Source organism: Neolamprologus brichardi, chromosome 9, assembly GCF_056152115.1.
Source record: "Neolamprologus brichardi isolate AB-2024 chromosome 9, ASM5615211v1, whole genome shotgun sequence".
Lineage (NCBI taxonomy): Eukaryota > Metazoa > Chordata > Actinopteri > Cichliformes > Cichlidae > Neolamprologus > Neolamprologus brichardi.
Genome location: NC_142112.1, coordinates 39,480,888 through 39,506,196, shown reverse-complemented (window position 1 = coordinate 39,506,196; position 25,309 = coordinate 39,480,888). Strand labels below are relative to the sequence as shown.

Below are 25,309 nucleotides of genomic sequence, written 5' to 3'. Positions count from 1 at the left end.
ATTACTCATGCTGTGGGGACATTCATCTGTTTTGTATATGTAACGCACATCATTGAATCTGAGTGTGAAGGCTTGCTGTGACGTTTGCATTAGACCACATCACTTAGTGTAACAGCTGACGATGGTGTGGTCTCAGCTGCAGGTCCATCAGCGAGGTCACTCTGTAGTTTAGTCTCTCAGACTCAAGAGGCTCTTAAAGCTGGAGAGGCTTCTGTCACACTCTGCTTCAAACTGTCAGCTGATATGTAAACAGAGAGCGTGTGTGTGTGTGAGTGTGTGTGTGTGTATTCATATCTTTGTGGGGCCCAACAGCCTTATGGGGACGAAATCCCGTCCCCATAAGTTTGAAGGCATTTTTGAGACTAAAATGTGGTTTTAGTGTCAGGGTGACAGTTAGGTTATGTTAGGGATAGACTGAGAGTTAGGCATTAATTTTAGATTGTAAAGGTTAAGCATTATGTCAATGAGATGTCCCCACATAGATATAAAAACGAAGTGTGTGTGTGTGTGTGTTCATATCTTTGTGGGGACCAAAAATTGGAGGTTTGCTGTGCTTGTGGGGCCCAACAGCCTTATGGGGACGAAATCCCGTTCCCACAAGTTTGAAGGCATTTTTGAGACTAAAATGTGGTTTTTGTCAGTCTGGCGAGGGCAGACTGTAGGGGTTGACCCAAAGTGCAGACTCCAAGAACAGGGAACAGAACTTGAAATGTTAACAAAAAGCGAGCCGTTTAATATGGCTGGTAAAAAAGGTACAAACAAAGGGCGAACTGAAGCAAAATGAACACAAACCTAAACTGGGAAATCTAAACAAACAATAAGAAAAACCTAGACAAGAAACTTGGAAACATGGCGTGGACAACAGACGACCTGACAATGACACACTGAAAACAGAGGACTTAAATACACAGGAGGTGATTCGGGGAAGTGGGAACACATGGAGGAACAGCTGACTGACATGAGCCTAATGACAGGACAAGAGAAGTGAAACTAAATACAATGAACAAAGAACACACGACTCCTTCAAAATAAAACAGGAAACATGAGACAGACATGATAACATAAGACGCAGCATGAAACACAAAGGGTGAGGGAAACTTAAATACAGGGGAAGAAAACACAAGGAGTCTAATAACCAAATGAACGTCGCTAATCTAATGAACTTAAACATAAACAACATCCAAATAAACTAAAACTTAAAACGCTGGGTCAACAGACCAGGAACATGACAGCTTTAGTGTCAGGGTGACAGTTAGGCTACGTTAGGGATACACTGAGAGTTAGGCATTCACTTTAGATGGTAAGGGTTAAGCATTATGTCAATGAGATGTCCCCACAAAGATATAAAAACGAATTGTGTGTGTGTGTGTGTGTTGGATCATTTCGCAGGTCAGCTCTGACTCGGGGGATCGAGCCGAGGCTGAGCAGAGTGAAAAATGATGGAATTCAGCGAGCAGTGATTTCACCTCCGGGGAATCTGACTGGACACTCACAGCGTGTCTAAAATAATGGAATTCCACCTCGTCCCAAATGTGCCATTGCTCAGGATAGAGTTTCCTGGTGGGGGGAGTATCAGAGTGCATTGTGGGAGACAGCAGGCACAGAAATGTGGGGAAGCTCAGGGTTGAGCTGGACGAGGGCTTTTTCACACGATACACAAACAGGTGTCTGCTGACGACAAACACTTTAAACCTTTTACAGGAAACATCTATCAAGCATGTGACTAACTCACCCTGCAGCCACAGCAGGAAACGAGGTCAGAGGTCACGGCACAGCTAAAACTACTCGACCTCTGAGCAATGAGTTTTCTATAAGACACAGACCAGATCTGTGACTGCAGTGCACCGAGATAACAAAGCATGGATCGGGTCTGTGTAGGTAGGAGCGCCCCGCCTGCAGGCGTGCTTTAGGACGTTCCCACAGTCCAACCCACCGCTCGGGCAGACGGAGGTTTATTTTGAAAACCTTACTTTCACTGCACATTTGGAAGCTGATATCCAAAAGACAAACACACACCGATCTCCTCCAATAACTAATGCTGCTGTGTTTGGTTATTGCAGTTAAATTTGGAGCAGATTCCATGTCTGCCTCATTACTTGGAGCTTTAAGATGTTTACACTGCGCAAGTATTTCCCCTCAATCATCATCAGAGCTCTGTGTTTGTAACTGGAGGACAGAGGTTAGTTTAAGTTGTTCCCAGGGATTTATAAAGTATACATGTAAGCACGAACACATCCTGTCCGCCTGCAGGAGTCGGCCTTCATCAGAGTTCTTGATTCATTCTGCACTGAAACCATTTTTCACTGTTTTACACGCTGCAGACCTGAGGAGCGACTGAACGCTCTGCTGTGAAGCCTCAGGATCAGTGACGGTCATTAGACACACAAACACAGATCTTTGTACTTTGTATGGACTGTATATAAGAGATGGATGCAGCAAAAACAACTTCAGCTTCAGGCCAATACAACCTTTTTTTTATGATCACATCTGGATGAGGTCATGCCTGCTAGTTTGGACTGTATGAGAGCATCGCACACACACACACACACACACACACACACACACATACACACACACACACACACATACACACACAGAGGTTGGTGCAAAAATAAAATGTCCAAACCCGCAGCGCAGACTTAAACGGTGTGTTATTAACCCTTTAAGACCGACCATAGAACCAAGTCCGCCAGAGCTTATATTATATGTTTACATGCTGTGGAGCCATTTTTGGGAGCATTTCAAGTTGATATACATCAATACAACCATTACAGCCCAGATTTTAATAATATGTCTGCATTAAGTGCATAGTGATTACATAAATTGCAAAAAAGTGCAATAAACTACAAAAAAATTGAAAATTGTTTTTGTTTTTTTAACATATATTTCTAGTTAGAGAAATTTAAGAGGCTTATCCCTCAAAACTGGAAATACAAAAAAGTTGCACAAAATAGTTTCCCACCACAGGAAATTTATTTTGAGTGTCTTCATAGTTTTATTTTTGAAATACACGAATTTTTATACACTGCAGGAAAAACGAAAATAAATATTATAATGCAAATTTGCAAAAAAGCAGCATATGCATCAAAATAAACTATTTCCAGCAGTGCAATATGAGTCCTAAGCATCCCAGAAACCACACAGAAAGTCATAAAGTCAAAGATAACTTTTAAAAACACCAGTATAGGCTCATGAGGCCCTGATGGTAAAAAACTACATTTCCGCAAAATGACGTCACTTCCGGTTTCGGGCAGGTCATGGCGGACATGCGATAGTTCGCGCTGACGTCTATTCCAACGTAGGAAGTGTTATGAACAGCTGATCGGATCGGAAAAGCGTGTTTCTGGAATATTATGTTTGTGTTGCTGCAAGTGCTTTTTATGCAGTTTTTGCAAAGCTATATGTGGAAGGAAACTGTGACCGAGGACAAGCTGATGGCATAAGATGTAAGTACAACTCCTCCGGTTTCATATGCAAAAAAAATTATTGCGCTAGCTCACGTGGTTGCAGAGCTACCGGGATTTAAAAATAGTTACACAAAACGGAGCGTGCCCGCTCTGACCGGCTTTAAAGGGTTAACAAGGGAGTCTATGTGGACTGACTCCCTACTGGAGCCTCTGGTGGGCGTCAGAGGAACTGCATTATTTTTCCCAGCAGGTTGTTTTTCAGCCCCCATGATGTTGATGTGGTTTCAAACGGTGCAGAACAGCACAGATGTTTCTCTGCTGGACAGATGTGCACGTGAACGACGCCTGTTTTGTGATGTGATGTGTAAAATTTTGACACACAAACAAACGCTGCATATTCTTTACTCTGCAGTCAGATCGAGAGCCAGCTCACCACAACGACTCTGACGGCCTTCATACATAATGAGAGGAAAGCCCCAAACATCTTAACTCACACATCTGTGTGTGTGTGTGTGTGTGTGTGTGCTGCAAACAGCTACAAACCTTTAAAAGAGAAAGGTAAACAAACAATGCACTCTTGTTAATAATTATATAATAATAATAATTAGTTTTTATTCTCAAACCTTCAATAAGAATTATTACAGTGCCGTCGTGAACAGTGGTGAGCAGCTCCAGAACAAACACCTGCTGCTGAACGCTGGTGCTGTGAAAACATGACCTTTGTGAACAGCTTGTAAAACCTGCCTGTGGCTCTTTAGAGGCTCACAGGTAAAACACTCTGTCTTTAAATATGAAGCAGCTGCAGGAACACTGAGGACCTTCCACACGCTCCAGTGCATGAACAGTTTGAAAGTTAATAACCTGAACAATAAAGCAAAGTGAACACGAGTGAAGGCGTCACATGGAAGAGAAACAGGAGGAAGAGGAAGCTTCCAACCGTCTGTGCTTTCATTTAATCAAAGGTCCTCCTCTGGACCCGCTGTGACTTCATCTGACACCAAAATCTAACGTTGGCAAATGTTCAGCATCTCAATTAGCGAGGATGAGAAGCTCCCATCTGTCCCGGCTGATAAGATTTTACATCAAATTCTTAAAAGGAAAGCTTAGCGCAGCGTTAATACTCCAAAGTAACTCGATTAAGTAAATGCAGCGAGGCGGTGAGTCAGTGTGCGCTTCAGGCCTCAGCCAGGCAGCTCATGACCTTCAGCATCAGCTCCTCCTTCCTGTGTTTGGCGTTGACGTTCACGCCTCGAGCTTTCAGCCACAGCAGCAGAGTCGCAGAGTTCAGCTTGGACAACTGGAGACAGAGAGGAGGAAAAGGTGAACGAGGCGACAGAACGAGGAGTGACGGGTGACGATGAAGAGCGATGAGAGGAAGGAAGGAAAACGAGCAGTAATGAAGACAGATGTGCTGTCGAGTTCCGATCAGCAGTCATTCCCAGCCAATTCACCAGTTTTCCTTATTTCCTGTCGTGTCTCCTCCAGTGCCGGGGGTCTGTGTTAAAGCTGGTACTCGCTGCACCTCTCAGACACTCTTGGATTTGTCTGAGGTCACAGACGTGTCACTAACAGGTCATCTCTGCCAAAATGTGACAAACTAACCAACAAACTGCGACTGCAAAGTGGCGTATTGTGAATACGAACGACGCACGCCGTTTGAAAATTCAATTCTAAAATTACAAAACAATAAATCCTCCAGTTATTTATTTCTGCTTCTCAGCAGTGAAGCCCAGACCTCCGTCTGAGCCGGTAATCTCTGTGTGCCGGGTCGACAACAGGCCCCCCCTGGTAGGACAGGCTGGAACCCCCGACCCAGGAGGCGACGGCCTCAGCCGCGTCGTATCGATGTGGAGTAGCTCCACTCTGGACCTCACCCTACGGCAGAGACCATCCACCTTCCAGAAAAAGCCCACTTCAGCCACTTGTATCCACAACCTCCTAACACTGTTAAGATCAGGCTGAGACTATAAGATCTAGATCAGGGGTGGGCAACTCCAGGCCTCGAGGGTCGGTGTCCTGCAGGTCTTAGATGTGTCCTTGATCCAACACAGCTGATTTAAATGGTTAAATGACCTCCTCAACATGTCCTGAAGTTCTCCAGAGGCCTGTAATGAACTAATCATGTGATTCAGGTGTGTTGACCCAGGGTGAGATCTAAAACCTGCAGGACACCGGCCCTCGAGGCCTGGAGTTGCCCACCCCTGATCTAGGGTGTTTCTCAGCTATGATGCGCCACCTGGTGGCAGATGGCTGAATAACATTTAGGACAGTAATTTACCAGCATTGGGCATCAATTAAAATTTGGATAATTAGATTAAATGATTAGTAAGTCTGACACCGACCAGTGACACAGTAACGATTATCAGAACACTAATGATCTCTAAGCTAATGATGTCATTCAGTCGGCCAGTCAACCAGCTGCCCTACTTTAAAGTGTCCTTCAGATCAAACAGCTGGAAACAAGCAGAGGAGATCTATTCCCGTTTTAATGGTTTAAAACCATTTGGCAACCACAGGGTGTGAGGAACAGCTGGTAGATAGTCGAGTGCTGAACCAGAAGCTTCGTGGTGACTGCTTTGGTCACTAGCAGGTTGCCATGGTTGCCGTCAGTCGTTCATGATTTTGTTAAAAGGTCCAATCGTCAGTTAAACATCAGAATATATGATCGGTGATTTTCTCACGTCAGACTGGTTTCAGTCTTACAAAGATCTTGGAGCAAACGTTTATGTTTCCACATGAATAAAACCATGAGCATGTTATTCTATCGTGCTTCTACTGAGCTGCCGTGATCCTTTTTTAAACCAATGTTTGGATTGAAGCAGAAAACAGCAAGGACTACAAACATGGAAGAAAAAACCAACAAAGAGCAAAACCTCAAAAATTGTGCGTTTCATTCAACAACTCACTGCCTCTTCATCACCTCATCATCACACGTTCATCCAAGTTCAAACTCACAACAGTTCGATGGAGGGAAGAGGGCACTGATGCTCTGTCCTTAAAGATCAACACATTTGAAACCGTGTGTCACAGCAGGTCTGAACACCAATGAAAGCCTCTCACTCCCCATGGAAAGAGCACAGATCAGATTTATGATCTAATCTAACAGTGTGACCGTGCGCAAAGGCTGAAATATCTTCAGATACTATCAAACATTGATCACTGAAGCCTCTGGACTGGATTTTAAACTGAGTTCAGACTGAAAACAAATGTGTGAAACCCCCCGTGCTGGTGTAACAGAGCTGCTGGCAGTGTGTAAATAAGAGTCACAGTGAAAATGTAAGCGGCGTATTGTTCCTGAAAACTTGCAGGTTGGGGCTGTAAAACTGATGAATGTTGTTATTAATGTGCTCGGCGCCCTCCGGGCTCCCGCCTCCTCCGGCCCATTCATCACTTTAACAGTCCTCGCCCTCCCGTGAAGCAGCGTTGCTGAGGAAACTGAGGCAGACAGTGCAGGATGTTTGCTATTCATCACGCCAACGTACTTTAATACATCACAGTAATGTGCACGGTCCTCCTCAAGGATGTTTATGAGGAAGTTGAAGCTGTACATACAGTACAAGTGGAAATCCATCAGCCTCCTCTTCCTCGCTCTGCAGCTTCTTAAACAGCACCGACTGAGGCTGCGAGGTCGGTTAGACGGAAAACTTTACCAGCCCAACATGCCGATGTGCGGCAGACAGACCGGAGAAGCAGCTCCTGCTTTAAAACACATGCAGGGAGGTCCAGAACTGGAGCTCACACGTCTGTGGGCACATTAACCTCACAGCAGGTAAACTAGCATTAGCACAGTTCACAGGTCCACCTATCTCACCATCCAGCTGTCAATCAGCGAAGCCACGCCCCCTGACAATGCAAACTTTGAACCATAAGCTGTTATGATGAGGAAAGTAGCTAAACTAGTTAATTGGTTTGTGTTAAACAAGTAGAGGGAGGTAGACACCACCCATGTTTATGTGAGGTAAAATTTGTGTTTTTCTGAATGGAGTCTGGTGGAGAACAGCAAGTAGGTGAAATGGTAAAGCCACTTCAACCCAAACCGATTGTTGTCAGTGTGTAAAATCTGCTCCGGCTTCTGATCACAGCTTTAAGACTTTGAAGTCTCCTCCACAGCCCCAACCAATCAGACACCACTAAGAAGAAGACGCTACACTAACTGTAATCTGTGCTTCACACTTCCCCATTAACAAGAAACGTTTGTATCCAGCTTGTTGTTAACTGGTCACATGTGAGGGTTTATTCTCATGTTTCAGCTCATGTGTGCACTGCTGAGAAGGTCAGAGGAAGGAGAAAGTAAAAACAGAGAAATGGAAATGAGGAAACAGGAAGTTCATCTTCTGACCTGATTGGTTTTGACCATATTCTCCACATCTCCAACTGCGGCTCTGGATTTCTTCGCCTTTAGGTCAAAAGAAACTCTCTGAAACATCAAAGAAGCACAGCAACAGGTGAGTTCAGTGGAGGGGTGGGGCCTAAAGGTCACAGGTGTCACAAGTCACACATCACACAGGTGTTTGTGGCTTTTTTGTTTGGATCCTCTGAAAGGCGAGAGGTTCAGTGCTGTCTGTGAGCTAATCAGCAGAATTACTTAAAATTCATCTTCTGTGGGCTCTTTAAAAAAGTGACACCACCGTGGTGTTTATTCAGGAAGACTCACCTTTGTGCTGCGTTTGGAGGTTACATTGTTTGAGGTTTCAGAGGACATCTGTGTTTCATCTCTGCAGTCAGTGACGGCGTCACTTTCAGAGCTGACCTTCAGGGTGGTGTTGGAGCCGGTCTTGATCTCCGGCTTTGGAGGGATGATAATCCTCGGTTTAAACTTTGTTCCAGGACTGAGGCTGGAGATGCGCTTGATGTGAGCCGGAGGGTGAGCAGCCGCAGTGCTGCTGTGGAGTTTGGCATGGCGGCTGAAGTGAGGGATGATGGGCAAAGGAAGAACTGGGAGGGAAGCAGCTGATAAAGAGGAAAGGCGAGGAGCAGTGGCGGGAATCTTCTTCCTAAAGGAAGGCACTGTCACCCTCGCTGACCCTTCCACAGCTCCACCCAGCTGCTTCTGATTTTGGGAACGCAGCAGGGAAATGGTGACGCGGTGCGATGGACGCTTGAAGACTGGAACAAGTTTGGGAGAAGGGTTCAACGCCGCTTCAAGCAAGGGAGTTGAGGAGGAGGAGTGGGAAGAGCTGAAGGAGGAAGCAGGCCGGAAGACTGGGAGAGAAGAGCAGGAGGTGGAGGAGGAGGAGGAGGAGCTGAGGGATGAGGCTGGCTGGAAGTGCAGGAGAAAAGAGGAAGAAGAGGAGGAGCAGGAAGGTTGTGATTCTTGATCTGAGGAGTCAGAAGAGGAAAAAGCAGCATGTGAGGAGGAGATGGAGGAAGAGGAAGGCCAGTCTCTGCCTCCTCCACACCCCTGACTTTGTGTCAGTCTCCCTCTGAAGCCACGTCCTTTCTCCAGAAGCTCCCGAGCTCCTTCCTGCTGGGACAGAGGGGTCCAGGCTGGAGGCTGCAGAGGCTGGGATGGAGGAGGGGGTGGAGGAAGCTGGGTGAGGACCGGCCTGATGGAGCAGGAGGTGGTCAGGTTGATTTCCAAACCATTCAACATCTGAGGAAGAAGAGGAGACCTCAGTGAAGTGGGATAATCAAAATGTTGGACTGGGAAATGTGTTAATGTTTGAAATATCGAATTAGGTTGATAATGACAGAAATGATCCAATTACAAAAAGTGTTCTTCATAGTAAGTGTTGCTGCAGATTTAACATCTTAACAAGCAGATGAAGTCACACCCAAACCTCCATCCTGTTTTCAAATATGAAATTTCAAAGTCATCAAGCAGCAGAGATGAAGATCTCATTCTCAGTCACTCACACCAGCTTTCAATCTAACAGTCACTACCTGGGGATGAGATGGATGCATGTATGGTTAAATGGATGGGTGGGTGGGTGGGAGGATGGAGGGATGGATGGATGGATGGATGAGGGATGGATGGATGGTTAAATAGGTGGATGGATGGATGGTTAAATGGAGGGATGGGTGGATGGGTGGATGGACGGTTAAATGGATGGATGGATGGATGGATGGGTGGATGGATGTTTAAATGGGTGGATGGGTGGATGGATGGTTAAATGGATGGATGGAGGGATGGGTGGATGGATGGATGGATGGATGGAGGGATGAGTGGATGGAGGGATGGATGGATGGGTGGGTGGGTGGAGGGATGGGTGGATGGATGTTTAAATGGATGGATGGGTGGATGGATGGTTAAATGGAGGGATGGGTGGATGGATGGATGGATGGATGGAGGGATGAGTGGATGGAGGGATGGGTGGGTGGGTGGAGGGATGGGTGGATGGATGTTTAAATGGATGGATGGGTGGATGGATGGTTAAATAGAGGGATGGGTGGATGGAGGGATGGGTGGATGGATGGATGGAGGGACGGGTGGATGGAGGGATAGATGGATGGGTGGGTGGATGGAGGGATGGGTGGATGGAGGGATGGGTGGATGGATGTTTAAATGGATGGATGGGTGGATGGAGGGATGGGTGGATGGATGGATGGATGGAGGGATGAGTGGATGGAGGGATGGATGGATGGGTGGGTGGATGGAGGGATGGATGGATGGATGTTTAAATGGATGGATGGATGGTTAAATGGAGGGATGGGTGGATGGATGGATGGAGGGAGGGATGAGTGGATGGAGGGATGGATGGATGGGTGGGTGGATGGAGGGATGGATGGATGGATGTTTAAATGGATGGACGGATGGTTAAATGGAGGGATGGGTGGATGGATGGATGGTTAAATGGGTGGATGGTTAAATGGAGGGATGGGTGGATGGAGGGATGGGTGGATGGTTAAATGGAGGGATGGGTGGATGGATGGTTAAATGGAGGGATGGGTGGATGGATGGATGGTTAAATGGAGGGATGGGTGGATGGATGGATGGTTAAATGGAGGGATGGGTGGATGGAGGGATGGATGGAGGGATGAGTGGATGGAGGGATGGATGGATGGGTGGGTGGATGGAGGGATGGGTGGATGGATGGTTAAATGGAGGGATGGGTGGATGGAGGGATGGGTGGATGGATGGATGGAGGGACGGGTGGATGGAGGGATGGATGGATGGGTGGGTGGATGGAGGGATGGGTGGATGGAGGGATGGGTGGATGGATGGGTGGATGGATGGTGAAATGGAGGGATGGGTGGATGGAGGGATGGGTGGAGTGTTAAATGGAGGGACGGGTGGATGGAGGGATGGATGGATGGGTGGGTGGATGGAGGGATGGGTGGATGGAGGGATGGGTGGATGGATGGGTGGATGGATGGTGAAATGGAGGGATGGGTGGATGGAGGGATGGGTGGAGTGTTAAATGGAGGGATGGGTGGATGGAGGGATGAGTGGATGGAGGGATGGATGGGTGGGTGGATGGAGGGATGGGTGGATGGATGGGTGGATGGAGGGATGGGTGGAGTGTTAAATGGAGGGATGGGTGGGTGCTGGTCAGGAGAAACCTTTCTAAAGGTGAATAAACGATCCTTTGAGCGTCAGTTTCAGCCCCGGCTCAGCCTACAGATAGAATAAGTGGTCTTATACATGGAAATCAGCTCCGCGGAGCAGCATAAATATTTTAGTTCACCCTGTGAGCGCTGCATCGATCGCTCAGCTGCAGCCTGTGAATAAGAATCATCTGCAGGACAAAATGAGAAATAACTTTAATCCCACCTGCTTTATTGCAGTTCATCTATTGACTTGTGTGAAAGGAAAGAGCTGTGCAGAAAACACATTTATTCAAGCTATCAAAGGCAGATATGCTACCTGTTGTACTCCTGTGCACGAAAGGTTTTTCAGGGAGGATTAAAAAATGTTGATTTTTATTTAAAGTCTGTTAAAAAGATGATGAAAAACTTTCTAACAGCTTCATTACAACAAGGCCTTGGAACGGTGGTTAACAGGTCGAGTTATCTTCTTCCTCTGCAAAGAAAATACATCCTTTCTTTGCTCAGGGACACAAAGACGAACCTTTCTATGGCTGCTGAGTGCAAGCACGTCTTATATTAAATGAGACCTGTGGACTTTTCTTTCTCCTTCTCTCTGACATCTGTATCATGAAAATTTATTGGCAGGATCCGGAGAGACGCTGTTCTCCTCCTCTTTCTCCTCAGCGTCACACCTCAGCGCTCATAAAACTGCCTGTGGAGAGTTTACAAGGTGGGAACGCTCAGAAATCACTGCTTTGCCCACCCCAACACTCACACCTGCTCACCAGGCCATGAAAGAAAGATCTGTGAGGTATACTCTGTGTGGAACACCAGGTTGGACCTCCTTTTTCTGCCCGAGCTGCTTTAAGTCCTCGTGGCTCAGATTTAACAAGGAGCTGGAAACGTTAAGAGTTTTTGGTCCACGCTGACTCGACAGCATCATGGTGCAGATTTACCGTCTGCATCCATGAGAGAATGTCCCATTCCATCACATCCCAGAGCTGTGACAGGACTGGGATCTGTGGAGACCGTCTGAGGGCAGTGAACTCATGTTTGAGATGCTCTGAGCTCTGAGACATGGAGCATTATCCTGATGGAAGAAGCATCACAAGATGGTTCACATGATGAGCAGCAACACTCAGGTTATCTGTGGGGTTTACATGATGCTCAGATGGTACCAAGGGTCCCAAAGTGTGCCCAAAACGTATCCCCCCACACCATCAGGATGAACTGCTGATAAAGGCAGGATGAGTCCATGCTTTCATGGGGTTTACACTACAGATGGACCGATCGATATTACGTATCGGTCCGATACTGACCTAAATTACTGGATCGGATATCGGGGAGAAATAAAAAATGTAATCCGATCCATTAAACATTGCAAAAGCACCTCACAAAACTTGTGACACGGCGTAACTCAGCTTAGAACCGTAGCACGTCGGAGAAGTATGCGTCACATGATAGAGCGGCTGTGGCGTGTGAGACCTGTCGGCGGTCTGGTGGAGCATTTGTAGCCTCGCTACCAACCAGTGAAGCAAGTGTGTAAGTTCATCTCTGAGTGTTTGTAAAGCATTCCCACGTTAAGCTTAACAACAGATATATGGAGCAACTGCCTCTCTCTCTCTCCTGTTGCTGCTTCAATCATCAAACTGATCAATGATCAGCTGATCGTCTCTCTTGTTTGTTTTTGTCTCACTTCTCACCAGAAAGAGGAAACCAGCGGCTGAACAACAGCAGCACGTTTAAGCTTGATAATCTGTTGTTAGAATTTATTTAATATTATTTCTACACCAGGATCTTTTTCTACGTAGCTGACGTAACTGTGCAGGGGCGGATCTAGCAAAGTTTAGCCAGGGGGGCCGATAGGGCATGAACAGGGAAAAGGGGGCACAAAGACATACTTTTCTTTCTTATTCTCATTTAAAATGTCGAGCTTTTAATAAATAATTATCTGAATCTTACACCAAAAGTTTTAATCTGATGTAAATGTATAGAAGTCCATTACTGTATATAGTAACTGTTAAGTCTAATATACCCTAGTAAGCTATAGTACTTTTTCCATCTGTGCAGTCTGCAGTTCTGTTGAAGAAAGATGTTGAATCTATTTAATTACTGTGGAAAAATAATTTATTTCTGTGCATTTTTTTTACATGTGCATCAAATTAAAGTTGATTATGTCGATTAAGCATCATGAGGTGGAGGGTGGTTCCCTATTTTATTTTACTGGGAGTTTGCAGCCCTATTCGTTTGGTTTAATATTTCTGCTAAGTGCTCTTTAAACTAGCAGAAGAGGGAGGATGGAGCAGGTTTAAGTATTATTATAAATATTTTGGGAGCAGTGTGTTTTTTGCATACAGGTTTAACAGAATAGCAGCAAAATATTAGAAAAACAGTTTTATTGATTAAAATACACTATATCAGATTCATATCGGTATCGGCAGATATCCAACTGTATGCTATCGTATTGGACATAAAAACATGGTATCGTGCCATCTCTAGTTAACACCAGATGTTGACCCCGCCATCTGAACTTTGGAGCAGAAATTGAGACTTGTCGGTCTTCTGGAGTGAGTGTCCGGTGTGGTCTTCTGCTGCTGTGGCCCATCTGCTTCCAGGTTCCACATCTGGATTTCTCCAGATACTCTCCTGTATACTTTGGTTGTAATGACTAGTTACTTGAGTTACTGCTGCCATGCTAATGTGACCTCTGAACCAGAGCTCACTGGATAGTTCCTCATTTTCATACCATCCTCTGTAAACCTCAGACATGGTTTACAGGAAAATCCCAGCAGGTTAGTCAAACCCTCCGAGGAGCCCACCGACCACGCCACGCTCATGGTTGGTTTGTACTACAGCCAGTTACATGCACTGAGTTGTGATATTTCTGCTGAACAGCAGGTGAGCAGCTGTAGCTTACAAATGTTATTACTGACGTCAGTTTGGATGCAGCTGCACCTACAAGCTGACCGCCACACAACAGACCCATGAAACGTGTGCAGCACAGTGAGATTATCTCGTAACACACATCTATACACAGTGTGTGTGTGTGTGTGTGTGTGTGTGTGTGTGTACCTGTAAAGATCCAGCGGTGCTCAGGCTGACTGCACGGTAACAGGGCTTGCTGCTCAGATGTGCAGGGAAGCCGCACACAGTCTTCAGTGTGTGCCTGACGTCAGACAGGAAGCCGCCCAGCGCCCCCTGCAGGTCGACCTGAGGACAACGCTGCACCGGCTGCAGGCGGATGCAGCTCAGAGGGTAGCTGCTCAGGACGGAGGTGAAAGGAACTGTGATCAAACTTTATCAGATTTGAGATTTTACTGCAGAGCAGCGATGGTTCCTGCTGCTGCTCTGTGCTTGTTCATGTAACTCTGAGAGTATGAACACGTGTTTATCTCCACCTGCCATCTGACAAACACTGTAACAACACTGATTTAAATGTGGTTTAAAGCGAGTGTCTGATACCTGAAGAGTATCTCTCCCAGCAGCCTGAAGTAGACGCTGCAGTACAGCACCTCGTCCTCGGCCAGCTCAGGCAGTCTGTAGCCGTACTGGAGAAACAGAAAATACAGAAACAGATCAAACGTCGAGTCTGCTCCTCAACATCAGACATGAAGCTCCTGCAGCTTATTCAAACTGTGATATATCCCATCGTACTGATGCTCAGAGCTGGTCAAAGGACAACAACCTGAGTTTGCATTTAGACTGGGACACTTGCAGAGTCGTAGTAAAGCTGATTTCATTGTTTTAACTTTATTTAAAAAAGCAGTAGGTCATTGGCATCTCCTGAAATATGGAACTGTGACGGCTCAAACACTGCTGCATCATCAAAAGAGAACCTGGACCACCTTTATGACCCCTGTAAATATTCCTAGTATGAAGTTAAACGTTGGAGAGCTCATCACTCAGACTGTAATTAACAAACAGTCTCAGACTGTGCTGTTTTTCAGGGTGGAGCAAAGGAGCACATGCAGAGGGTTGGTGTGATGAGGAGGATGTGAGGGGTACGGTGATCTCCTGTGGACCTAAATATCTGTCAATGCTTTATCTACTTTGCAGTGAGCCAGATCATTTATTATGTGCTTGTCTGCAAAACAATCATTTATTCAGAAGTCCCAAATGTCTTTGGAGCGTCGCTCTGGTGCACACAGGTCTTTATGTGAGCAGAAGTCTGAGCAGTCTGAGCAGCGCTCAGCTGTCAGTCTCCTCCGTGTTTCTAAAGCTTTTCTATTTCCTGCCTCAGAATAACCTCACGTCCAGTCTGAGCCACGTTGCCATGCCAGCCTCATGTGCTCCACAGGAGATCTGTCCACTCAGCTCCTGAGTTTAAGAAGAGGCTGAGACCGTGTGTGTGTGTGTGTGTGTGTGTGTGTGTGTGTGTGAGTGTACCATGCGGTTCCAGTGGTTCTGCAGGTCTCTGTAGCTCCTGAACGGTCCATGCTTGGGCAGCTGGCGGCTGATGAAGATGATCTGACCTTTCTTCATGCTAGCACAGAGACACAGACCAGCCTGTCACAGCTGTGATCACACAGAGCTGCAGCTCCACCTGCTGCTCACAGCCAGGATAACACCCACTAACTTAAAGCACCCACAGGTGCAGAGAACGACACTGACAGCACACACTGATCTGCTGGTTACAGTCAGGTGATCACAGCCTTTAAAACAACGCTACGTTACATCAAAGTGTGGTTAGAAAGTAAAAGCAGTGAACGTGACAGCTCATCGTTGTGACCACACACACACTCTCCTGTTTATGTGACTCACATTTAGCTCCACGCGTCTCGCTGTGAGCTCATCTGTACGAGCCAATCACAACATAACGTGGCTCTGTGGCGCGAGCCAGCAGCTCACAGCTTTGCTGTTTGTTAAACTAACTTATAAAGATTTGTTTCTCCTGTCAGACCCCAGAGGTGGTCCGTCCTCCGACAGCTCGATGGCGATCGCAGCATTCATCAGCTGGTGCTAAAGTTGTGGCAATCTCTGAGACCAATCAGAGGCCATCTCACACGCATCCTGCAGCTGTTCACGTGGCGCCTACGGTAAACAGGAACTGCTGTAACCTGCTGTGCAGGCAGAACAAACTCTCCCTCAGTCTGAGAGCTTCTGCTGCCAGGAGAAGATGAAGCTGACACTAACGTCACTAACAGCTCTAAAGGCCTCCAGAACCAGACCTGGTGTAAAGAGCGATCTGCAAACAGGCGACCAGACCGTCGGTCAGATGGTGTGAAAGCATCTCATTAGCTGATGGAGGCGAGGAGGTACGAGCTGAGGATGTGGAGACGCTCACCAGTGTGGCGACCTCTCTGATGACATGATGCCTTCACAAATGTTCCCTTACCCTTTGGTTTTGACCCAAAACTATGATATAAAAGTCTGTGCACACCAAGGTTATTATCGTTAACGAAAACTAACAAAATAACGAAAACTAGAAGTGAAAAAACATTTTCGTTAACGGAAATAAAAATAAAAACAAAAAAAGGAAAACTAACTAAAACTGTAATGAGTGTTCACAAAACTAACTAAAATTAACTGAATTTATAGCAAAAATGTGTTTAGTTTTCATTGATGTGTGCGTGTCATACAAGAGTCAAGGGTGAAAATGAAGTTTAGTTTACAGATTTTTTTCTTGCTGTGTCTCATTATGCCAGCAGGTGGCAGCACGTTAGTCGAGTCGTCGGTGTCGCTGCTCCGTCCACGCGCAGAATCATGTCAGGAAAAGTCGGGAGCCAGAGTCCAATTTGGGATTACTTTGAATATGACTGTGTTTTGGATAAAGCAAGTGTCTTGTAGTGGAAACAGACAAATTATGAGGGACATTTCTAAAGGGAAAAAAATCCCACAAACCTTAAAGTGCACTTGAAAAGCTCACACAAGAAGGCTAACCTAGCTTAGCTTGAGAAGGTAAGGGAGCACACTCAACCCTCATCCCCAGAAAACAGAAGCTAACCCCAGGCAAGGCAGCGTGATGCATCCCGAGACAACAGGACGGGGACATCTACACAACTGTGTGAGTCAATTACCTTCAAAAAGTTTATCAATTCACTTGAACCAAGATTACGAACACCCGGTGCTGCGAGAGTTAATAGTCTCATTGGGGCCAAGATATACATTTTATAGTTGCCTGGTATCAATGGTTGTTCATCTGCCTTTATTTATTTATTTAAAGAACCCATAGGTGGGAATGTGAGTTGTCTGTCTCTGCGTGTTAGCCCTGCGACAGACAGGCGACCTGTCCAGGGTGCAGTATGGTAGCTGGAATAGCAACATACCCAAGGATGAGCAGAATGACTGATATGATGAAACTGGGATTTTGTTACACTTAATTATTGCAAACACAACTAAAACTATAACTGAAACTAATCAAAACTAAACTGAAACTAAGGATTTTCAAAAAAACAAAAACTAAACTAGCAAACAATTGGTAAAAACTAATTAAAACTGATATAAAATTGAAAATCTGAAGTCAAAACTACATAAAAATAAAAACTAATGAAAATTGCAAAACTATTAAAACCCTGATGCACGGTTCTGTGATATTATCTTTGAAGAGCAGGAGTTTGATGAGGTGACGCCACGTTTCATCCAAATCTTTACAGGGATGGGTTTGTCCAGCAGGTGGCGTCATCGTACCTGGGCAGGACGTGACACCACACGGCTCCTGCGGTGGAGGCCAGGTCGAGGACGAATTCAGGGTCACTGCATAACCTGTGGAGCACCAACGGGGGGAGGTCGAAGTCCCCGAGCTGAAACACAAACATCCTGCTTCAGTCTCATTTCTGTGAAGGACGACGTGAGCTGAGCATTTTATTCTTCTTTAATAAACTTTAACTCAAACCAAGTTCGATCGTGAGTTTAACTCCCAGCACTGAGGGTCAATTTAAACTATCAGTGTTTTTATAAAAGCCACAGAGGGCAGCAAAACTCAAACGGGCTGTTCAGCTCGCCACGTCACTCACGAGATTTACATGTGTGTTTGTTCTTACGGTGGTCGGGGGCAGGCGGACAGCGCTGGCCTCAATGCTGAAACACATGTGGGCCTCAGCGACACTCAGCTCCACGCCTGACACACACACACACACACACACACACACACACACACACACACACACAGCAATGACTTTAACGTGTCACTGTGTGTGCAGGTCACAGGTGAAGAGTGAAACTTACTGACAGCGTTGAGCCTCCTGCTCTCAGACAGGAAGTCTTTCCCTGGAAACAGAGAGGAAGAGCTCGTCACTGCACAGACTCAGCTGCAGTTTGACAGGAAACAGAAGGATCACACTTCGCTCTGCGTCGCCTCCATCACACTAATATATTGCAGATATAACCGCAGCAGTACGGCTCAGTCTCAGGTGGTGATGAGTAAAGACTAACACGTGTCATTCAGCAGATGTTACGACGCGCTGGTTTAGCTTCAGACTCAGATCTGTGCGCTCCATCACTTCTCTCTGACTTCAAACTGTTTGTTTTATTCAGACTCGTCGAATAAAGTTTGTGTTGCGACACTTCAGCCGTGGGCTGCAGACGTGCTGAGAGCAGCGAATACAGGCTGGACTGAAAGCTGCAGTCAGTCTGCAGCACTGATCCTGACAGCTGCTCACGGTTCTGCTTTAACGACGGTGAATAAATCAGAAATCTGCTCCTTTAAAACATGAAGATGTTCATGTGTGAGCACTTCGAGGCTGCTGCAGCACAGCTGGAGGAGCAGAGTCAGCAGATGTGACTCTGAAAGGTTATAAGAGACGCAGCTGTGGAGTTTCCTGATGTGGATGAAAGAAGGTGAGGGCGCGCCGTCACCACGGAGCTGCTCACAAAGGCTTTTGTTGACTTTGCATTGAGAGCAGGTTGAACAAACAACGGCTCTGCAGGAGACCTGAGCCTGTTTGCATTGGGAGGTGTCGCGTCAACACCGATAATCACGTCGAGATTATCTCGCTGAACACTGTGACTGACATGGATCACATCAGAACTAGAACTACACCATGTTCAGCTCATTCAGAGAGCCGTTCTCTCAAAGTGATGCAACCTTATCAAACAAGCCTGCACTCGTCCAAATGAAACAAGAACAAATCCAGTTGTTCCACACGTGTCACACGGCGTGTTCGCACCTGAGACGAGGAAGAGGCCGACTTTGTTCCAGCTGGGGGACAGTCTGCTGATTAGAGAGTAGGACAGGCAGCGCTGGAGGTCTCCTGGGAGGACAGACTGAGGAGAGCCCAGCTACACACACACATTACAGTTTCATCAACTACAACAGAAATAACAGCAGGAATAAACATGAACAGTATCAGTTGTGGGACGTCACCCAGGTGTGCAGCCCCACCTGCAGACGGTGTCTGTGTCCAAACACCTGGAGGATGCCGTTCTGTAAGAACGAGGTCTGCAGGAAGAGGACAGTGTGGAGGGTGAGGCGATGCTAGAAACAAACATACTTCAAATAGTTTGTCAGTAAAAAAGAAGCCTGGAAGTAACACAAGTCCCCCGAGGAGGCGGAGTTATGGCAGACTGCTGTAAACCAGCCAGTTCCTCCGTTTGGGTGGGGCGGAGTTTCTGCCCTGGGAGTAGGAGCGACGGGAAGGTGGTGTGTGAGATGGAGAGGTGGATGTGCTGAGAAGTTCCAGCTCTCACCTACGGCAGGTGTGACACAGAGGAGCTGAACTGCTGCTTCTTCAGGTGTTAAAGACCTTTGTAGTGTCCAGCAGGGGGCGACTCCTCTGCCAGTCTGCTCAAACTGTTTTCTGATGACTTTATGGTCTCTGTCTACAGTCAGATTTCACTCAGTACGCCACATCAAGCTTATTTTGATCAGTAATTAGTGACAGAGCAGGGTTACGTTTAGCCACCAATCTGGCAGCTGTTCAAGTCCTCAGCTTGAGACTTTCAGGCCTGAGTTCACAAACTAGTTTTTATTGGGGTATTTTCATGCAGTTTATGGACAGAATCACACAATTCTGTCCATTAAACCCTGCAGTTTGTTAAAATAACAAACAGCAGGGTTTTATGCTTTTATGGTGTCTTAGAACACGAGGCCACAAACACAAGTTCAGCCCTGAAAAATAAATCTACACGTGTTAACGAGGCCTCAAATATTCATACAAAACATTTTCATGACTTCATTGAATATATTCAAGTTACTGAATTAAATAAATCAGCTGATTCTGGTTGGAAGTTTTTTCAAATTTGACTGATTTCATGTCTTTTACTTGGGATTTATTTCCCTGCGTACCGGCCGCCACCGTCAACCAATCAGAACACGAGTTGTCTGAGAAGGGTGGGTAGCCTTAGAGGAGCTGCACCAAAGCCCCTCTTTTAGATAAAGAAAGATTATTTCTGACCATAGATTCATGCAAAGCTACTCTAGTCAAGTCCAGAAATAAAAACATGGAGCTGGAAACGAGTGGAGCAGCTCGACGGAGTTAGAGTGTCATTACTGATTATTATTTACTTCATTCAAGCGGAACAGTGAAGCAGTGAGAGCAGAGCGTGAGGCACATGTTTATCTCAGGAACAATCTGCTGGTCTGTGTGTCTCTGTGAGACTGAGCAGCTGACTGTGGACAGCTCCCACTGTCACAGACCTGAGTGAGGCCTCCGGTTACAACCAGGGTCTGCACGAGCGTCCTCACAAACACAGCATTTTACCACTGTGTGTGTGTGTGTGTGTGTGTGTGTGTGTGTGTGTGTGCAGCCATACCAGGAATGTCTGGAATTCAGAACAACTATCTGGGTTGCGTGTCGCTGCCTGGGAGGTGTCGGCACGCACAAAAGCAAAGAAGGAGACGAGCATGCAGCTGTAGCAGTGCTGTGTGTGTCAGCCATCATCATCTGTGAGCTCTCACACAAACCTGAGTTTTTCCTGTTTTCTGCTTCTATCATCCACCAGGTCAGCAGCGTCACTGTTTTTGCAACATTGTTAGACAGAAGAACATGTTTCACACGTTCTTCTGTTAAAAGCTGCGAGTGTGAAATGTTACACAGTAAAGTGTGTCTCACAGCGTCGAGCAGACGTGTGCTACAGGAAACTCTGCTGATAATCATGCAGAAGGTAAGAATACGACGTCCAATCATTAACGATGAGTGGACGAGATGACGGCACATCGGCACCATCTGACATCACGCAGTCTTTGGCAGGATGAAGACCGGCTGATGTCATGCGGAGGCTGCAGAGCATCTCTGACAGCTCTGGTGTCACTTCTCCTCGATTGTTTCATTTAGTTAAAGAAAACAGGGCTGATTGGCTGAAGCTGAGCAGCTGTTATCTGTCAGTCACGTCTCCTGATTGGCTGCTGCTCTGAGAAACACTCATCACTGCGAGCAGGAGGGACAAATCACATCTGTCAGGACTGATTACTATCTGCTCTGAGAGTGAGCTGTCTTTGTTGTGTCTGTGTGTGTGTGTGTTGATGAAAGTGTGTGTGTAGGCCTGTAGCGTGTGTGGGGCTAAGGTGGCGTGCAGAGCCTGATATGTGCGTGCGGCGTTAAAGCAGCTAACAGAGTCGACTCGTGCAGTCTGTCGAGTTTATGGAGTCAAAATCTATAAATCAGTCAGCATCACACGAAACCTGAAGCACCCGAAGCTACACACGCACAAAAACATCACGCACACGCCAAAGAAAACAAAACAACCACAGCTGTTCTTAAAAGAGCTGAAAAGCTGCTTCTGCTACATCAAGTCAAACTTAAATCTAACTGGCAGAGACATTGTAGCACCGCAGCTGAGCAGAGGAGCGGCGAGGTGCTCGTGAAGCTTCACACATGTAAACGACATCATCAGCTCTGACATAAAAGCAGGAAGTCCCTTTCTTGACCCAATCAGCACACAGAATGACTCAAAGGAGAAAAACATGAGTGGATGTGACGGATGTGACACGTAACGCAGTCGCCGCTCACAGAGACACGAACTCTGTTTGAGAACACGATTCAACATCGTCTGACGGCCTTTTCACTTCATACAGATCCACATGTCCAGCAACTAAACAGGCACCTAGGATGCATCCTGGTCCCCTTACCCCCTCCACTGCCCCCTTCCAGTGTGGAGGACGTGGGTCTACCCTGAGCCCCTCCCAACAGGACAAACTCCTCACAGTCATTTTAATGCTGAGCCCAGAAGCTCATTTCTGTGATCTGTTCTGGTCCCAAACCCACAGCTCGTGGTCACAGGTGACCGTGGAGCGTAGAACAGCAGGTGTACCCACAGATATGCTTTCACACTCAGCTCTGCATCACTGCATCAATCCCTCTCCCTCTAAGTGTGGAGTTACAGTTACAGCAGTGCGAGCTGCTGGTGGAGCCTCGATGAAGCCAACAGAACCACATCATAAGGAAAAAGCAGAGACATCGATCCTGAGCACATCGAACCCTCCACCAAGAAATTCATCAAGAAATAAAATCAGTTCAACCCTGGAGGGGCTCCAAACCACCACTAACCCGTCTGCCTCGTGAACCAAAGTCTGCGCTTGTACACAGACTGGACAGCGTCCACCAGCCAACCCAACGCTGGCGTTCTGTCATCCTGACTCGAGCTGAACCAACAGTGAGTTTTAAAGAGAAGCAAAAGCCCACATGAAGGAAAGCAGTGTGTTTCATCTAGAAACCCAGTCTAGCTTGTTTTCAGTGCTTTGGGCCTCAAATTTGAACTGAAATTAAAACCTGTTTAACTGGCCTCTCTTACTCAATACCATCAGGAGTGGTACCATTTACCAATCAGCCACAGTCCACCTTAAATGAGCTCAGGCTCAGAGAAAGCACGAGCTACTGTGGATCATTTTGTGTTTTTAACTTAAAAGAAGTGAAATTTATTTGATAACTTTTCAGGAAATTACACTATGCAACATTTTCTTAATAACGGCATTTGTGCACTTTCATAAGGGAAACGACAGCAATGAGTGTCTGAGTGTTAGTTTGATATGGCAAACTGACATCAGGGCTGAAAGGTGGATGCTTAAAAGTGAAGGAGTGTGTGTGTGTGTGTGTGTGTGTGTGTGTTCCTTACAGCTATGACCACTGTGATATCAGCGAAGGAGTCCAGAGCAGGAGCAGCGAGCAGATCAGAGAACAGCAGAACCAGCTCCCTGTGAGAACACACACTCAATGTTATTTACATCATCTACGGTTCGACTGGCTCATCAGTGCAAACACCTGCGTCACACTTGTCCTCCCTCATCAGATGTGCAGAAATGAACCTTTCACATGTTTAACCTCCTAAGACATGAACTCTTCCATGGCAGCATTTTTAATTCCTCTTTGATATTTGGGCTGATCAGGACCTGATGAATGTAAAAACAAAGAATTACCAATTTTTTTTACCTTATTTTTGTTTTTAAGAAAAATAAGAGCCTCATATGAGGATATTCGTTTAAAATTTTGATAGAACAGTAGCAGCATAATGTCCTCGTGAGTGGATATCAGGCCCTTGTGTGGACGCCAGGTCTTGGGAGGTTAAATTAACTTTCAGCTCAGGTTGTTTGCTGTGGTGTGTCCTCTGCACCGTTCACCTGCAGGTCTTGATCTGTTTGCTCCTCAGCTCCTCGCCCTCATCCTGCAGAGTCAGGGTGACGCAGACCAGCTGCTTTGGGTCAGGAAGACGGAGGAAATACAGGGACTGATGGCCGCTGCTCATCCTGCACACTGCTGAACGACCAGGGTTAGCATCAAAGAGTCATAACATGAATTCAAAGAGCTTCTGTGAGGTTCATAAGACACAACCACACAAAATATACTTTAGATAAGCCTACAGTAACTGATTCTCACTCCAAATATGACCAAACAGACACGGTTTAGGTTTCGAAATGACAGTTCTGTCAACTTAATGATCTATTAAGTCCTGTAATTTATATTTACTTGTCAAAAGTTCCTACACAGAAGAAAAATGCTCAGATAGCGTTTAGGCCAAAGAAAACTTTATAATCTACAAAAAACTGTTGGATAAAAAAATTGAGGGTAATAGAAGAGGATATAATTATAATTTAAATAAATAATAATAAATAATAGCTTAATGTTGATCCATATTTATAGTTTGAGCTTTAATTACTTAAAATCACCCTTATAACCACTTAAAGACTTACTGCAAACACAAAAAACACAATAATCATTTTTAAACATTAAGCTGAGGTTTTAAATCGGTCTCTGTCACTATAAAAGCTAATGCTATTGATAGGCTAGTAGCAGCTAACGCTAAGTAAGAGCTTTAATTTAAAGTCAATATCTCAGTCACTAACCTTGTTCCAATGCTTACACTACACCAAAATAAAACTTATCTTCTGTTGGAAATAAGTTTTGTTAGAAAGAAGCATTTCAAAAAGCGTAAATACAAGATATAAGGTTAGCAAAACTCTCTTTAACAGTAGTCAAAGATGGGTGAGAGAAGAAGAAGAACTCTCACTCTCCTTCGTTTAGTGAAATAAATCTTTTCTATTGAAGATGGGGTCGTTTATATGTGTATGTTTACAAACTGCATATTAATAACTATTTAATAAAATGCATGTTAACGACTCCTTAACAGAACAAGTGGAGCATGATGCCTGATTAATGTTTTGTCTGATTTAAACTTTTTTTTGCTGCATAGTGATGAGTTGTGTTAATAGAAGAACTTGAGTTCGGTTTCGCGTGTTTTCCCGCCGCAGAGCCGCTCCAGTATCAGTCTAAATCAGGGGTGTCAAACTCAAATACACAGTGGGCCAAAATTCAAAACTGGAACAAGGTCGCGGGCTAACATTAATATTTATTGAAAAATAAATCTTCCTCCAGATTTAAGAATGAATCTCTTCTTATGGACTCAAACACGTTTTGCTGAAAAACGGAATATGGAACAAGCAAAGCTTAATACTAAACAATATATATATTAGCTGTATAATACCAGTAGGCCAGCTCTAATAGTAATTTGGTATGGCTTCGCGGGCCAAATGTAATTAGGCAGCGGGCCAGAGTTTGACACCTATGGTCTAAATTTTCTACTCTGAATGCCAACTTATGACAACATTAACCAAGTTATGCAGGACAAATGGGATTTGCGACTACAACCGGATGTCCGGCTGCCCGCTGAAACGCTCAGATTAGGGAAAAAAGTTCTCAGTACGTGGGCTACGTGAGAAGACCCGAACCCTTGCGTGAGAAGTGAGTTTCCTCGACAGCCGATGAACTCCGGTGAACTTTGCCCTCGTCCTCGCCCATAGTCTCACTGATGACTGGCACGGGAAGAGCCAATCATAGACGACCATTATCCTGGAGGAGGGAAGGAAAAGCCAATAGCATATTAGGAGAGCGGTGGGGAGGGCGGTCTCCGCCAGTGTGTCAGGAACTTTGAGACACCATCATGAAGCAACCAGTAATAACCACGAACACAACGGAAATTATAAAGCAGTATTTCATAATAAAAGCACATTGCAGCATAATAACGATAATAATAATGACATAAAGAAATAAAACGCATAGGTTTAG

At 45.7% G+C, this 25,309-nt stretch overlaps 1 protein-coding gene across 5 annotated transcripts; it reads right to left on the bottom strand.

Annotated features, from left to right (window-relative positions):
• Positions 1-4,005: 4,005 nt before the first annotated feature.
• c9h18orf63 (chromosome 9 C18orf63 homolog) lies at positions 4,006-25,154 on the bottom strand. 5 transcript variants are annotated; one of them, XM_087846645.1, is made up of 14 exons: positions 24,948-25,154; positions 23,368-23,500; positions 22,866-22,944; positions 19,198-19,254; positions 18,983-19,094; positions 18,042-18,083; positions 17,858-17,934; positions 17,505-17,617; positions 15,264-15,360; positions 14,340-14,425; positions 13,950-14,136; positions 8,062-9,000; positions 7,747-7,824; positions 4,006-4,704 (listed from the first exon to the last, which is right to left on the bottom strand). In XM_087846645.1, the coding sequence occupies exons 1-14, from the start codon at positions 25,087-25,089 to the stop codon at positions 4,582-4,584; spliced, it is 2,265 nt and encodes a 754-aa protein (XP_087702771.1). In that variant the 5' UTR covers positions 25,090-25,154; the 3' UTR covers positions 4,006-4,581. The 5 variants fall into 5 exon arrangements, with proteins under 5 accessions (XP_087702771.1, XP_087702775.1, XP_087702774.1 ...); XM_087846649.1 differs by having other exon boundaries at positions 23,368-23,503; positions 24,948-25,142; XM_087846648.1 differs by lacking the exon at positions 24,948-25,154 and adding an exon at positions 24,091-24,237 and having other exon boundaries at positions 23,368-23,555.
• Between the last annotated feature and the right edge of the window lie 155 nt (positions 25,155-25,309).

Excerpts from the sequence above, each read along its gene's own strand:
- c9h18orf63 (XM_087846649.1), bottom strand. The coding sequence starts at position 25,089 with ATGGTCGTCTATGATTGGCTCTTCCCGTGCCAGTCATCAGTGAGACTA. Across the intron at positions 14,137-14,339 it reads CTGGGAGAGATACTCTTCAG|CTACCCTCTGAGCTGCATCC; the intron begins GTATCAGACACT and ends CGTCCTGAGCAG. Across the intron at positions 4,705-7,746 it reads ATATGGTCAAAACCAATCAG|TTGTCCAAGCTGAACTCTGC; the intron begins GTCAGAAGATGA and ends CTCTGTCTCCAG.